Below are 14665 nucleotides of genomic sequence, written 5' to 3'. Positions count from 1 at the left end.
GGGAGAGAAGGTGGGGAGAAGACAAGAAGGGGATGTGATGAGGGGAGGGAGACAGGAGAGAAGGGGCAGAAGGGGAGGGAGGAAAACATAAGCAAGGAAATACCTCTCTCTCTCTCTCTGTCCGTCTGTCTGTCTGTCTGTCTGTCTGTCTGTCTGTCTGTCTGTCTGTCTGTCTGTCTGTCTGTCTGTCCGTCCGTCCGTCTGTCTGTCTCACTCACTCTCTCCCACACATGAACACATATATAATACACACACATAAACCATTTGTTTTCAAAGTTGATTCTCTTATGTAATGTAAATAGTTTCAGTTTGCGTGTTCAGGTGGCGTAAAATTTTGTTGAAAAATTTATTAAATAATAGGCCCCCTACCTTCTGCAACTGGCCTAACCGCTATACCACAGATGCTGGTATTCCCAAAACTCTCAGTTTTAAATTACAGGGAAGTTATATGTAAGGGTTGTCAAATGGTCGAAATTAAAAAGCAATAGCTCTCTTCACCATGCACACGACTCTTTTTGTAAAAAGTTGTTAGGCACGCTTAAGCCTGCCTAACACTGAATTGTTCGAGGCACGTATTTTCAAAGTCAAGGTTGCTCCCCGATTAATTTCATCAGCGAGTTTGGGAAAGTTGTACAAAGAGATTGAGACTCGTGAAAATATGGATGATATGTTGAGATCCAGACCGCCTCTAGATTTTGGAAATGTTTTCACTTCTCTAATTGAGTTACGTAAGAGAAGCTATTGAAGATTATGGTAAACAGAATTTCTGAAGTTTCATCAAAGGAGACCCCCGAAAGGTAGGTTTAGATTTTTTCTTACTCTTAGTTAGTCTTGTGACTTTAAAATTATGAAGTGCCCCGAACAATTCAGTGTCAGGCGGGCGTACGCGTGCCTAACTACGGCCTTTTTTTAAAAAACCTACTTGCCAAAGTTCTCTCGAAACAGCGCCGATGCCGCAGACAGCGACATTGTGTCAGCCGGCTCTTGGGGCTTGGCTTCTGGGGAGAGGAAATATGCAGGGTGAGCACGACATGAATAATTTATGCCCCGAGAAACATTGTTTCAGTTTAAGTAAGAGTTTTTTAGCTTTCGTCAGAGTTTTACGGCACTTGGAACACAATAAGGTCATATACGTTTTGAAGATTAGAGGGGTTACAAGAGAGTAACAAACACAAAAAAAGAAGGAGGGGAGATAGAGATGATAGATATTTTTATAGGAAAGGAGCAAACCACACTAGAGCACCCGCCAACCACCCACAGAAACATTGTGTAAGCTCATTTCTGTGATGAATGATGAAAAAAAATAAGGGTATTGACAGAGTATGCGTAATGTGTCGTGCGTCGTCAACCAAAGCAATGCAGAAGAACAAGAGCAGACACACTTGCCAAACGGGGATCTAGACAGGGACAGCCCAGCGCTCCAACCTCATACAACACTGCAAAACAAATCATTTAAAGCAACAGCAAACAAGACTGGATGAACAGATGCGCCTTGGGAAAGACGAGCAGAGCAGTTTTTTTAAAATATGATCCCAACAAAACAAAATGACAATATCAGCGACCTACAGAGAAAAAAACAGACCACGATCTTCCGCCTACAAACAGAACACATACAGCTCAACTTTCACTTGAACAGAATAAAACCAGAACTTCCCCAAGTGTTTCCTTTGTGTGACTATGCATATGAGACTGTGGAGCATCACCTGTTCCACTGCACAGCCCTAAATGACATCAGAGCTACCCTTCTCCCTCCGAGACCTAGCATTGACAACACACTCTACGGAACATTACAGCAACTGCAGCAAACCTGCACTTATCACTACATGGCATTGGACAGAAGGACGAGAGCCCAGCTGTTGCTGGATCAATAACAAAGACAACAAAAGAAGAACATTGTGTTCAGGGAAGCAATTACAAATGAGAATGCTGGACAGTTTCTGAAGATTATGCAAATAAACTAGAGCCAACTGAAATGAATATGTTTCATCTGCAGACTGATAAAAAAATTTGACAGAGTGTTGAAAAGAGCCAGGTTGGTATGGTCACTAATGAAAAAAAAAATTAGGAAAAGACAAAAATGCGTTCCTAAGAAACTTGATTTGACTGAATGTTTTTTGGGGGTCTTAATAAAGGTTTCAGGCACTTGCAATAACAAATTAGTGATATAAATGGTGAAGATTAAAGCTGCTATGGGAAACACACAAAGAAAAAAGAGGAGGAGAGATAAGCATGATAGATGTTTGATAGGAAAGAAGGAGGAGAGATAAGGATGATAGATGTTTGATAGGAAAGAAGGAGGAGAGATAAGGATGATAGATTTTTTAAAGGAAAGAAGGAGGAGAGATAAGGATGATAGATTTTTTAAAGGAAAGAAGGAGGAGAGATAAGGATGATAGATGTTTGATAGGAAAGGAGCACAGTGGGTGGAATGAGCAGGGAACATGGGGGTGGAGGGAGGGAGGGGAGGGAGGGGAGGGAGGGAAAGGAAGGAAGGGAAAGAGGGAGGGAGGGAAGGGAGGGAAAGGAAGGAAGGGAAAGGAGGGAGGGAGGGAAGGGAGGGAAAGAAAGGAAGGGAGGGAGAGAGGGAGGGAAAGGAAGGAAGGGAGAGAGGGAGGAAGGGAAAGAGGGAGGGAAAGCTACTTCCCACTTTCTACAACATCTAATCATAAATATACTGAGTAAGGTATTCACATGTCAATGAAAGCCACTATTCTCCTCGACAATGGGAGGCCATCTTAGACAATGTCCACTGTACTCACAAAACAGATGAAAAGCTGGGATCGTGATTAATTAAAAACACAAAGATCTCCACGGAAAACGAGTCAAAAGTCCATCGCTGATGATCATTCCTTGACTGAAATGTCTACTCATCAAGAAAATCAAATAAAACAAAGTAAAAAAGCAAACCTCTAAACAAAGCCTTCACTGATGATGATAAAACCAGATGAAACCAAAAGCGTACAAAGGAACAATTATAATGGCAAAATAAATAAGCAACAATAGCTGGAGTCTGCTTGTAGAATGTGAGTGACTATTTGCATTAAAAGCGAATGACTGAAGAAGCGGTAACTGAGATATTTCCAGTTTTAATCAGATGCAAGCTCCATGCCAACAACAGAATAAAAATAAAAAACACTATTAACCCTTTGACTTTGGCGACAATATATTATTGTATAGTCCGTAGCACTGGTTCACCGGTGTGAAGAAAAAAAACAGGTAGAAAAAGGCAATAAATTTTCTATCAGTCAGAACAATAGTTTCAGTCAGCACGTTAGTATGAGGCAGACAGACAGACAGACAGACAGACAGACAGACAGACAGACTGACAGACTGACAGACAGACAGACAGACAGACTGACGCAAAGTAAAGAAGTACGACCTACCAGTAGTGCCCTTAATTCATCCACCCGCGGATTGAATCCTTACTGAAGAACTTACTTTCTCAAACATCATGGAGACTACACAACACAACATGAAATAAATGAGAAATAAGGTTCTCTACTAAAAATGTGGGAAAGATGACTGATGCATAGTAGGTCTAACTGAGCTTGCAGATAGTAATGTGGTTGCGGTAGAAACATCTAAAGAAGGTATCCTTTCTTCGTTAAAATCCTCTTTCATGCACAACCTTACGGCTATCATCATATTGGCCTCATAGAGAAATTTGTTTTAAAAAGCATGTTGGAAAGAAGTGGGAAATAAAACTGATGCATAGAGGCCTAACTAGCTGAGCCAGCAGATAATAATGTGGTCTTGGTAGGTAGGACATACCAGTACCGGCGTTCTCCACCCACACACGAGAAGGAAGTAAGTCATCCCGTGCTGCCTGCGAGCCATGACTGCCAGGAGTATCAGACGCCATGCCGTAAACGGTCAGATCACCAGGGGGGAGATGTTGGAAGCTCTCACGCACCCTTTTCTAACCAGTTACAGCCTGAAATATTTTTGAAAACTTACGGTGAATGTGGTAGAAACATCTACTAATTGAGGTCTCCCTTCTTCGTTCAAATCGTCTTTCATGCACAATCTTTATATATATATGGCTATTCCCAAGCTGGCCTTATTGAGAAATTTGTTTTAGAAAGCATTTAAGAGCACTTGCAACACAATTAGGTCATAAAAGTGCAGAAGATTAAAGATGTAACAAAAGTAACAAACACAAAAAAAAAGGACCACACAAAGAGACCATTAAACAGAGATATAAGGACAACAGATGTTTGATAGAAAAGAAGGGGCAAACCTCATCAGAGCATCCTCCAACCACCCTTCCCTTGAGAAAGGATACCCAGGATGTAGTCAAGTAAGTTTCGAATGGAGACCTCAACTAGACTTTTATCATGACTGTTATATCTCTGCATCGACACAATCATTTGGAGAACGGCTCTTCCATCATTACCTGTTTACAACCACCCCCGTCCCCAACTATGCAGAATTTTACATATATGCAAGAAGACAGACATGGACATTCACTGAAATGTCTTTATAGCGACAGAATAAAAAATACCGTTATCAATGATAATGCACACTGAATAGTCTTACCACGACACTGGACATTGATTCAATTTCTTTTACAAAAAACACAAACTGGTAGAACATTTATAATATAGATTTATCACAGCGATTAATGTATTACCATAATATTTGTATTATGACAACACTTATTTCTCATAGCTCGCCACTTCAACTCCAGTGGTACACAATACACTTGAAGAATTCAAGCAGAGTGCAGTCTAGAGGCCAAAATTTACAAATCAATAATTCTAAACATTATAGAATCTGCTCTTGTGTCACAATAAAATATTAATCTTCGTACAAAGAAGGAAACAAATTCTTGCTTTTTTCCCTAAAACAGTAACTTGCTATTAAGGATAATTCATGAATCAAATTTTGTCCCTTTTATTGTTGTCCTGAATAAGCTTTTGTCTCACAGTACTTATTCTGACAATTTAAGAAATGACACTTGCAGATTGTACTTGTCTTCACAGGTAGCCTTCACTCACACTGCTATTGTGGCAGACAGGTTTAAAATAAATTTAACTCCATACTCAACTGTCAGATGAAGTCTCTCTGAATATGATTGTGAAAACAGATGATGTACAATTGGAAAAGTATGAGAATTACATTTTGTACAATAATTACATGTATACACAGAAAATAGTAAATGTAACACAGCATAAGACTTATATGAAAAGTGCACAAATACGGGAGGGAAGATTTTTATATTTTTTGCTAGGCATTTATTTTCAAAAACCAAACATTAGCACTGAGGAGACAGACAGTACACCTACGTACTTTTTTTAGTACTATAGAAAGAGGATCAAGGTAAAAGAAAGGAGATCACATTGACTCCTCGTTTTACAGTCACACCAGGAATGGCTCTTTCTTTGTTAACCAACATGTTTATAAATGAACTTTAACAATATACCTTTTCGTGAAGACAAGAGTATTATATGATCATGTACGTTTGAAGTGTGAGGACCACACAATGACAATGCAGCACTGTAGTCTCGGCAAATTAAATTCAGCCTTTCCCATCAGTTGGTCTTGATGGGTTGATTACAGCTGCTATTAGTATTGTTACTACTAGTCCAACATGATGCATAGAGACCTACTGACCTTGATGCTTAAATCAGATTCACTTTGAGCCTATGAAACGGCTCATGAACTCCACAAAAATATACGATTGTTAAAATTAATGAATTATCATTCTCACAGTTATAAACCAGACCTGTGCTCACACTGCTGTAGCCTAGCAACGGGCTGTAATAAAATGTGTTCACCCTGTCCCTGTCCTGTTTCACTGTGATCTCCTTTTAAAAAAATTTTTCTTTTGGTAGGCTAAGTGTTTTACGGCGCTCGCAACTGCATACGGTCATATGAGCGTGTGGGACACATTAAACTTTTTCAGTTGTTGGTAGGAAATTTTGAATTTTGCCCGGGTGGCGGGTGAAGCCTACTCTTATCCATGTTAGATCACCAAGCAAGGGATTTTTAACCTGCGCAACTTGACATGGGGCCTCTGAGATTTTTCGCCCTTGCCTGAGAAGGCAAGGTGTAGATCTTTCCTACCAGAAGATCAGGGGTGTGACTGAAACACAGCAGTAAGAAGGCGCCAATTAAAAGGAGTAGCAGTAGAAAGGCTGCAGAAAGAGTAGGAGCCCAGAGGAGGGGGCAAAGGAGGTGACGGGGTGGGGGCAGAAAGAGGAGACGAAAGCAGACAACAGAACATTGTAGAGAGCAGTCGAGGTGAAATGAAACAAATTTAATTAGGCTAAAGAATAAAAATTTTCGGTCGCTACCCGGATTTGAACCCGGGACCTTTGAATGAGAGGCCAACACCATCTTGGATTCCAAGTGATGAGAGTCCCCACTGATCTCCTCCGAAAGCGAACAATGTGTAGAGTGGCACGGGCCCAGGGCCACGGAGAGGAGTCAATCTACATAACAAACTAATCAATTTAAAATGTTATTGTCTTTGTAAGGAATTAAGTGTAGGTGGCAGGTGTTTTCAAAGCTCTCTTACTTGACAGTCACAGCGGTCAGTTTGGCAGCGGACTGAAAAGTAGATCAAGCACAGTTGGGTTATTATTGATGATTAGACCCTAGATTCTACTCTTAATAAATCTAATGATTATTTATTATCTTGTCTTGCTCACGCTAAGCCCCTGCAGTTGAAAAATAGGCTTAGAAGATCTGTGGTTTCGAAGTTTTGGTGTGAATAAAAATAATTAATTTGAACCTAATTAACATCATGTGAAAAAGCCTACTATTTAATCAAAGTCAAATCAAGCGCAATAAATTTGTTAAAAGCGAAACAAAGACTCCATCCTATCATGATTTCAACCCAAAGAAAGACAATTTCAAACAACACCATCAACACAAAAATAGAATATGGGGCGGAATTCAGCCAGAACGATATTTTATTTATGTAACAGTTTCATGTGCATATGACTCACACTCCCTAAACTTGAAATATCTGTTCGATGTGACTGGGCATGGGTATATGTGTATCAGGTGTGTATGAATGCAATGAGTAACCTATAGAATTTAACCTCTGTAAGTTCTCTTAGCGCACACTTCGGTGTTGATTCTGAATCTTATTGTGTAATGTGTGTACCGTTGAAGTTTGGTTTATGGACATCCAAAATCCCCCTCGTGAACCAATCATGTTTATCCTAAATTCTAAATACAAAATAGGTCTATTATTTTATCTTGTTAATCTAATCGACATGATTATATTTATTCCATTACCGGCTAATATAATATACGCTCAATTTATTATTCTGGGTACGGGTGCATGTTTCGGAAAACTGTAATCTAAGGAAAATCTCTGTAGAAATGTAATCTTTTCCAAGAAAATCGACAGGTATTTCCAAAGACCTCTGACATAGATCTGGATCTACAAGACAAATGACTACTGAATGAACGCAACGGAAGCGCTTTGCTTTGAGGAAGGAAAACTTAAAATTGCTGTTCAGAAGAACATAATTCGTTGAGTTAAGATAGATAATTAAAAAGCAGTCCATGATTTTTTAATTATAAAAAATTATATCCTAATTCAGCTTGGGATTAAATTATCATACATGTAAATCTATGTGGCAGTGACTTCATAAAAGTAGTGCTTTCCATTAATTGTTATTTTTGATGGGGAGTTAAATTTTGTTGTTGTTGTTTCATTGGAAGTGTTTTACTTGTGCCTGTGTGTATTAATAAATAGATTACGAAAATCTGCTATTTGGCCTCTGCAATAAGGAACCCCTGATACAATACAAAATGCTTTCGACACTTTAAAAAACAACCCTGTAATATAAACTAGTACTGGGCCTCGCCTCGATTCATGAGATGTTCGAGGAAAAAATGACCCCAAAGAGAACAAATGCTTGATTTTGCAATCTTTTTTATCCTCCAATATAAAGGAGGTTTCGTGAAAATTAGCCTAAGTACTAAAATAAATATTAAGCTTTATGCGCGTTATCGTTAATCCGGGTTTATTTGGTTGTGATTTGCCTGCCAAGACGATCACCATTGGATTACAATCTGTTTCTCTCTATTAATTCACAATGTACAAACGCAGTCATGATTATACACACGATCTTTGGTCTAGTTATCTTCAATCCCTGTTTTCCGCTTCCGCTGTGTGTGACAGAACTGTGTAAGTGAACTGTTGTGTGTTCAATCTGTCCAACGAACACAAGGCGGAAGGCGGACACTTTCTGTTTATCACTGCTGACAGGAACTCCAGGAGTCTATCGGTATTTCGTAAGCATTAATCCTATTTAATGCCAATAGCGATAAAAGAAACGTTAGCTTCCCGTTGATAATTCTGTTTTGTTTTGTAGACAAGAACAATCGAGAAGACCGACGACTGACGTTGCTTGTTACACTTTTTTGGCCTACTAAAATTAGTGAATGAGTCAACCGTGACGACAAAAAAAGTTCTTTGGGAAATCCAGAGATCCCCACCTGCTTTTATCATATTTTATGTAATTGTTGCATGATTAGAATTTGATCTAAATCTAGATCTAGAATCCATATATACCTTTCAAGTGTTCTCTACTTTACGTTTTTATAGAAGGCTGCTGGATTCATCAGTGAGGTAGGCCTGCAAGGTGCTTTTTCGGTAGTTCCCACCCCGCAATTGTTATTGGAAGGTTTTGTCCTGCAAGAGTCAATTTTGAATTTTTTACCAAGAGCCCCCCCCCCCCCCCCCCCCCGAATTTTACCATAATTTGATGTTTTGCAAAGGCTTGTCTAGCTCACCCTGCATCAAATGTGTATAGAAGATCTAGATCGAGATACATTTATATAAGGTAGCGTCAATTGCCACCGAGTGACGCGGTGGCAATTGACAAAAATTGACTTTTTGTCAATTGCCACCGAGTGAAGCGGTGTCAAGTCTGGAAACAACACCATCTTTAGCATTATAATGTGTGTCTAATGGGTCAATTTGTTTTCAACTAATTTCATTGGACGAGCATCTAGTCTAGAGCTACGGTACCAACTTGGCGTGTTTTCAATGAGACGTCGGCCTAGATCTAGGCTAGCCTTAGCCTACATTTTGTTGTAGAACCAACGCAAAAGAGCTCCAATTTACTTGGTGGCAATTGACAAAAAGTCAATTTTTGTCAATTGCCACCGCGTCACTCGGTGGCAATTGACACTACCTTTATATAAAAGTTATTTAGCCTATCCTATAGATCTAGATTAGATTATCTAGGATCAAATAAGGGGGGGGGGGGGGTGGAAACTACCGAAAAAGCACCGGTTATACTACTAGATATCTAGATCTAGATCTAGATTTCTTTTTTACCAAATAAAACTTGAGCTTGATGCAAAGTAAGTGAAGGGTAGGCTGGAATGCTGGAAGAAGAGTAGAAGTAGAAGAAAGCCTGGTAACATTACTGACTGACAGTAGATGCTGATGTGAAATTCACCACCTACCCCCCATGGCTCTGTACTTAAATATATGGCGAGAATCTGACTACCAACCAAGGACATGTTTTTAAGTTTTGATACACCCACACACGGATGCACTGATTTGAGGGCTATACTGCCATAAATTTTTGCTGAAGAACACACGTATGGCATGGTCATGGTATGGCCACTAAAACCCTTGCAAATCAATTGTTTTCAAGTAAATATATCAGTCCTAATTGCCAAATCATCAAATCATTGTGTAATTCAGGGCGTGCCCTCCTGAAACCTCCTGAGCTTTTGCCAAAAGGTGGGGGTGTTTGCTTAAGGACTTCTTAAATCAATCACTACTCATGGTAAAATATGTTTTCTTCTGAAAACTTTATGTATATGGCAAGGAAATAAGTTGGTCAAGCTGCATGAGCAAGTAGATTGATGTGTGCATCTTATATCTCTACATAGAAAGATAATAGTACTAAAAATAAGGCATTTTTTACTCATCCTGAGTGCACACGTAATTGTATGTTAAATACAGAATTTGTTAATCTTAAACTATCAAACAGAAGTGCATTCAAACATTGAAAATAGTTTGTATACACCATCATAACAGCGTGTGTCCATTAAAAGGGTTTTATTTTTTTATATTAATGATGTTATTGCTGAGTAAAATTTATAAGTTCGTTCATAACTCGTGTCATAATTACATCATCAGACTTTCCAAGGTCTAGAAAACCCAAATCGTTAAATATATCATCCCGGGGAATGACCGGTATTAAACATTGGTTTGACATTGATCCATCAGAAGGGTAATTTTCCGCTCCATCGCATGGTTTTGCTTAAATATGACTTTGATTGAGATAATCCAGGTTTGTCATAATGATGTTATGAACAAACACTTTATGATATTTCTGCAAAATATCATGTGAGGGACTTCCCAATGTTTCACAACATCCTTTTACATGGTGGAATGAACATGGAAGAGTATCGTGCTGATGACTCAAAAGAGAAGCGAAGGAGAGGCAAAAATATGCTTGTCATAATGGATTGTCATCATGTTATGAACGTGACAGTGTGTCATAATGGTTATGAACGAAACCTTATTCCATGTAATTTATAGTTGTTTTGGGATGTATTTTTAATTTTAACCCAACTTGAGGATGTATTAGACCTTGCTTACATTCTGATATTTTGATTTTTATCATATTGTATGGGTCTGGATTTTAATTAGTATTTTATTTTTGTAGTAATGGTTATGAACGAACTACATATTGTACTCTGAGGGCTTTCCAGAGTTGATAAACATTAAAAACATGTACACAGATACATATTATGAGGAAACTTTCATTTAATATAAAATTTTAAAGTAAATGACAGGTCAAAATATTAATTTTTAGTTTTAGGTCAAAACTGAAGTTTGTCATAATAGTTATGAACGAACAATTAAAGGTATTGTAAGGGTTTTTCAGTGATTAAACTTTGAATTCTTCCCACATATAACCTTATTTTGAGGAGAGTCTCATAAATTAAAACAATTTTATGTGAATGCCAGAACAATAAGTTAATTTTTTGGGCCCAAAGTAAAATTTGTCATAATAGTTATGAACGAAACTGTGTGTCATAACGGTTATGAACGAAACATTATTCCATGTAATTTACAGTTGTTTTGGGATGTATTTTTAATTTTAACCCAACTTAAGGACAGAATAGATCTTACATACATTCTGATATTTTGATTTTTATCATAAGTGTATGGGTGTGGATTTTAATTAGTATTATACTTTTGTAGTAATGGTTATGAACGAACTATTTATAGTCCATTTTATATATTTTGAGGGCTTTTCAGTGTTAACAAACTTTAAAAACATGTACAGAGATAATACATATTATGAGGAGAGTTTCATTTAATAAAAGTTTTAAAAAATGAATGACAGCTCAAAATGAGTAAATTTTAAGGTCAAAATTGAAGTTTGTCATAATTGTTATGAACGAACCATTTTAAAGGTATTCTAAGGGTTTTTCAGGAAATAAACTTTGGATTCTCCCTACATAGAGGAATCTATCATATTTTAAGGAAAGCCTCATAAATGAAAACCGTTTTATGTGAAAGACAGAACAATATAAGTAAATTTTAGGGGCCAAAAGTAAAATTTGTCATAATAGTTATGAACGAAACAGTGTGTCATAATGGTTATGAACGAACTTTAAATTTATGCATAATATGCCCTAAGACCAGTTTGCGTTTAAAAATAGCTGTTCAATGGTCTTCCATTTATCACTTGACTATAATTAGACCAGAGTGTTATTTTAGACAATTCTAGTCGATGAAACTTGATATAATCGATAGTATTTTGGTCACTTATTGTTCGTTCATAACTATTATGACACAAAAAAGTAATTTTATCAAAAATTAATAAAGATTTTTATAAATTGTCAATTCTATGTATTTTTGGAAGTTATTTGCTATGTCTCAAAATATAACATCAGCCTAGCTGAAGAAAGGAACTTTGAGTATTCATAAATTTGTGTCATCATTGTTATGAACGAACTTTTTGCTATTTCCGTCATTCAAGTCAGAATTACACCAAGACCATTGCATATACAGCTTTGGCAGTTACTGAGCCTGAAAGAGCAATCATTAGGCTATATAATATGGGTGATTAAAGAATTATTACATAAAGTTGATTTTGGACCTCATTTGTCACACCCTGGTATCCCACCTTTTGGCAAATGCTCTCCTAGTTTCTTTTTAGGTCAGGGGAGTGGGGGGGGGGGGGGGGGGCATGCCCCCTTGAAACCCCCCATGTTGTTTGTTTTAAAAACAAGTCAAATATTACTACGCCACTGGTCCTAGTTCTGTTTTCAAACATCAATAACTCAGTACTTAACTATTGATTTGCGGCAAAAAATTAAGATATTCGTGTTCAGCATGCAAAATACTAGTAGAAAAAAAGTATAAAACGTGTACATGAGATGGGTGCATGATTTTTTTAAAAACCACCAAGTTTTTAGTGCCAAGTTTCTTGACATAGAAGTCTATTCTTTTTTAAATAATCAACCAATCAGAAAAACACTCCCCCGGACATAAATTTTTAAAAACTAGTTCTAAATGGAATGTGTTCATCACACCTGACAGAGAGTGAGAGTTCATCGCGCAAAATGAAAATTTATCTCTCTGAAAAAGATGTGTGAGCTCTTTTTATTAAGCCTGTTGTCTGAATTGTATCTTCTATTGATCTATTTGTGGTGGCTGAATTTTGCTATTCAAAAGGCTTTTTAATGGCTGCATCGATCGACATGAGGTTTTCGCCAAAAGATTCTTTAAAATATTCTCGAAATCATGACGCCCTTCGTATTTTCAGTTTTGAGACAGTTTTGCTGTAAAGAGCTAAATTTCTTTATTTCGCCGATCGCTTTTGTAGGCCGACGCTTCTGTTTCTGTAATTTTAGAAAATCTGCCAGGTTTGTTTATTTCAAGTGGTACTTCCGTTCGATACTATCGCGCATTGTCGTGCAATATTGAGCACTATTTTAAGTGTGCAACCCGTGTATGGATCTAGCCTCATGTTTTCTTTTTTTTACTTTGTGCTAAATTTGACTGTGATCCTTTCGTTTGATGCCCATCATATCATCGCTTTTTCTGGACTCCTTTGTCAAATTCTTTTTCTTGCAACTTGGAACAATCAACACGCTTCTGTCTCAACCTGTTCATCGAACGGGGGCCCAGCTAGTACTATCTATATATAAAATGACAATATATGAATGTATGTAACGTTCTTACAGAGTTCATCAAACAAAATGAAAGAAAATTGTTTGTCTACTAATAATGGTGTGAGCTCTCCAGACCTGTATTGTAAAATTATTGTTATTACAATAATGTACATTGAACTTTCTGTCTCTGTCTCTGCTAATAATTAATAATTATGTTAATGTGAGCCCTGTAGCCCTATATAGATCATCATAGAATATAAAATTAAATGTATATATATATATGTATACTTCCTGTTTTCCATGTTTTAGATTTGACCTCCAGCCTCACAGCGACAAACGGGCTGTTACACAGTATCTGAGACGAGCACCGAGCACCTGGTCTGTTTTCTTCTTCTTTTCGGAGTGTGTGGGCGGTGTGTGTCGAGAGAGCCATCATGTATGACCCAGAGACGGCTGACAGCTACTTCAATGAGGACTCGTTTGGGGAGAAGAACGTGCGGCTAGGTAAAAAGTTTGGCTTTTTTTGTTTGTTTTGTTTGTTTATTGTTTTTTTGTTTGCAGTTCGTTTCAGTTGTTTGCAAGAGTTTTAGTAAGAGTTTTACAGCACCTGCAAGAACCCTCAGATTGTATAAGTTGAGAAGGAGAGGTGTTACTTGATAGTAAAATACCAAGAAAAGAAGGATGAGAGACAAAGAATGATATATATATTGCTTGGCTCTCTATGCATTTTAAATTACTTCGCTGGAAGAAAGGATTTATATAATATTAACAAGCCTGTTATATTGTTAAATGACTGAAAGGCTTATATTGCTGTATATTTGTGAAAAGTTGTGTTGTGTGCAAGTTCAGAGCATTGCCCGGGGCCTGGTGTTTTTTAAAGCTTGTATGAGAGTGAGTGGTTGGCGGGTGCTCTGGTGTGGTTTGCTGGTTATTTACTATTTTTTAAAAACATCTATTGTCCTGATCTCTCCTTCTTTTTTGTGTTTGTTTCTCTGTTGTAACAGCGCCTCTAATCTTCGGCACTTTTATAGAACCTAATGTTAAACTCTTTAAGTACTAAAACCTAAAACGATGAGTACCTAACAAGTCCCATATTATGTGCTGTAAGACAAGACCTGAAACGTCAGATGGCGTACACATTTTCCTATTATGGTAAGATGAGTTGATCTTCACAACTTACAGATATTTGTTGAGGCATTGTAGATACGTACACGCACTCGTTGACACACTCATCCCTCTTTATGTCACTCTTTCTCTCTCTCTCTCTCTCTCTCTCTCTCTCTCTCTCTCTCTCTCTCCTTTTCCCCTTACTTGACCTCAACCAACTTTTATCCAGAGAAAGGTCTTTTCTTCGTTCCCGCTCCCTTCTATTCTCTTCGTCTTTCTTTCTTTCATTCATTCTTTCTTTCTTTCTTTCTTTTTTTCTTTCTTTCTTTAGTTCTTTCTTTCTTTCTTTCTTTCTTTCTTTCTTTCTTTCTTTCTTTCTTTCTTTCTTTCTTTCTTTCTGTACCGGTTTCTGTTGTCGTCTCTCTATTTCTTCCAG

At 37.6% G+C, this 14665-nt stretch overlaps 2 protein-coding genes across 2 annotated transcripts in view; one reads left to right on the top strand and one right to left on the bottom strand.

Moving 5' to 3' along the window:
- Positions 1 to 6865, bottom strand: part of LOC101852464 — a gene marked incomplete in the record, with an annotated part of 24328 nt that extends 17463 nt beyond the window's left edge. The window contains 3 exon segments of the mRNA XM_035968943.1: positions 923 to 998; positions 3772 to 3934; positions 6524 to 6865. Coding sequence (XP_035824836.1) covers positions 923 to 998; positions 3772 to 3862 — 167 coding nt within the window.
- A 977-nt stretch (positions 6866 to 7842) lies between these two features.
- LOC101858173 (protein lifeguard 1) overlaps positions 7843 to 14665 on the top strand; it is a gene marked incomplete in the record, with an annotated part of 21357 nt that continues 14534 nt past the window's right edge. Inside the window, 2 exon segments of the mRNA XM_035968944.1 lie at positions 7843 to 8152; positions 13432 to 13626. Of these exon segments, the coding sequence (XP_035824837.1) occupies positions 13557 to 13626 (70 nt within the window).

The sequence above is a fragment of the Aplysia californica genome, unplaced genomic scaffold (assembly GCF_000002075.1).
Source record: "Aplysia californica isolate F4 #8 unplaced genomic scaffold, AplCal3.0 scaffold00099, whole genome shotgun sequence".
Taxonomy (NCBI): Eukaryota; Metazoa; Mollusca; class Gastropoda; order Aplysiida; family Aplysiidae; genus Aplysia; species Aplysia californica.
Note: the sequence above shows the minus strand (reverse complement) of the source record. Positions and strands in the feature narration are given on the sequence as shown.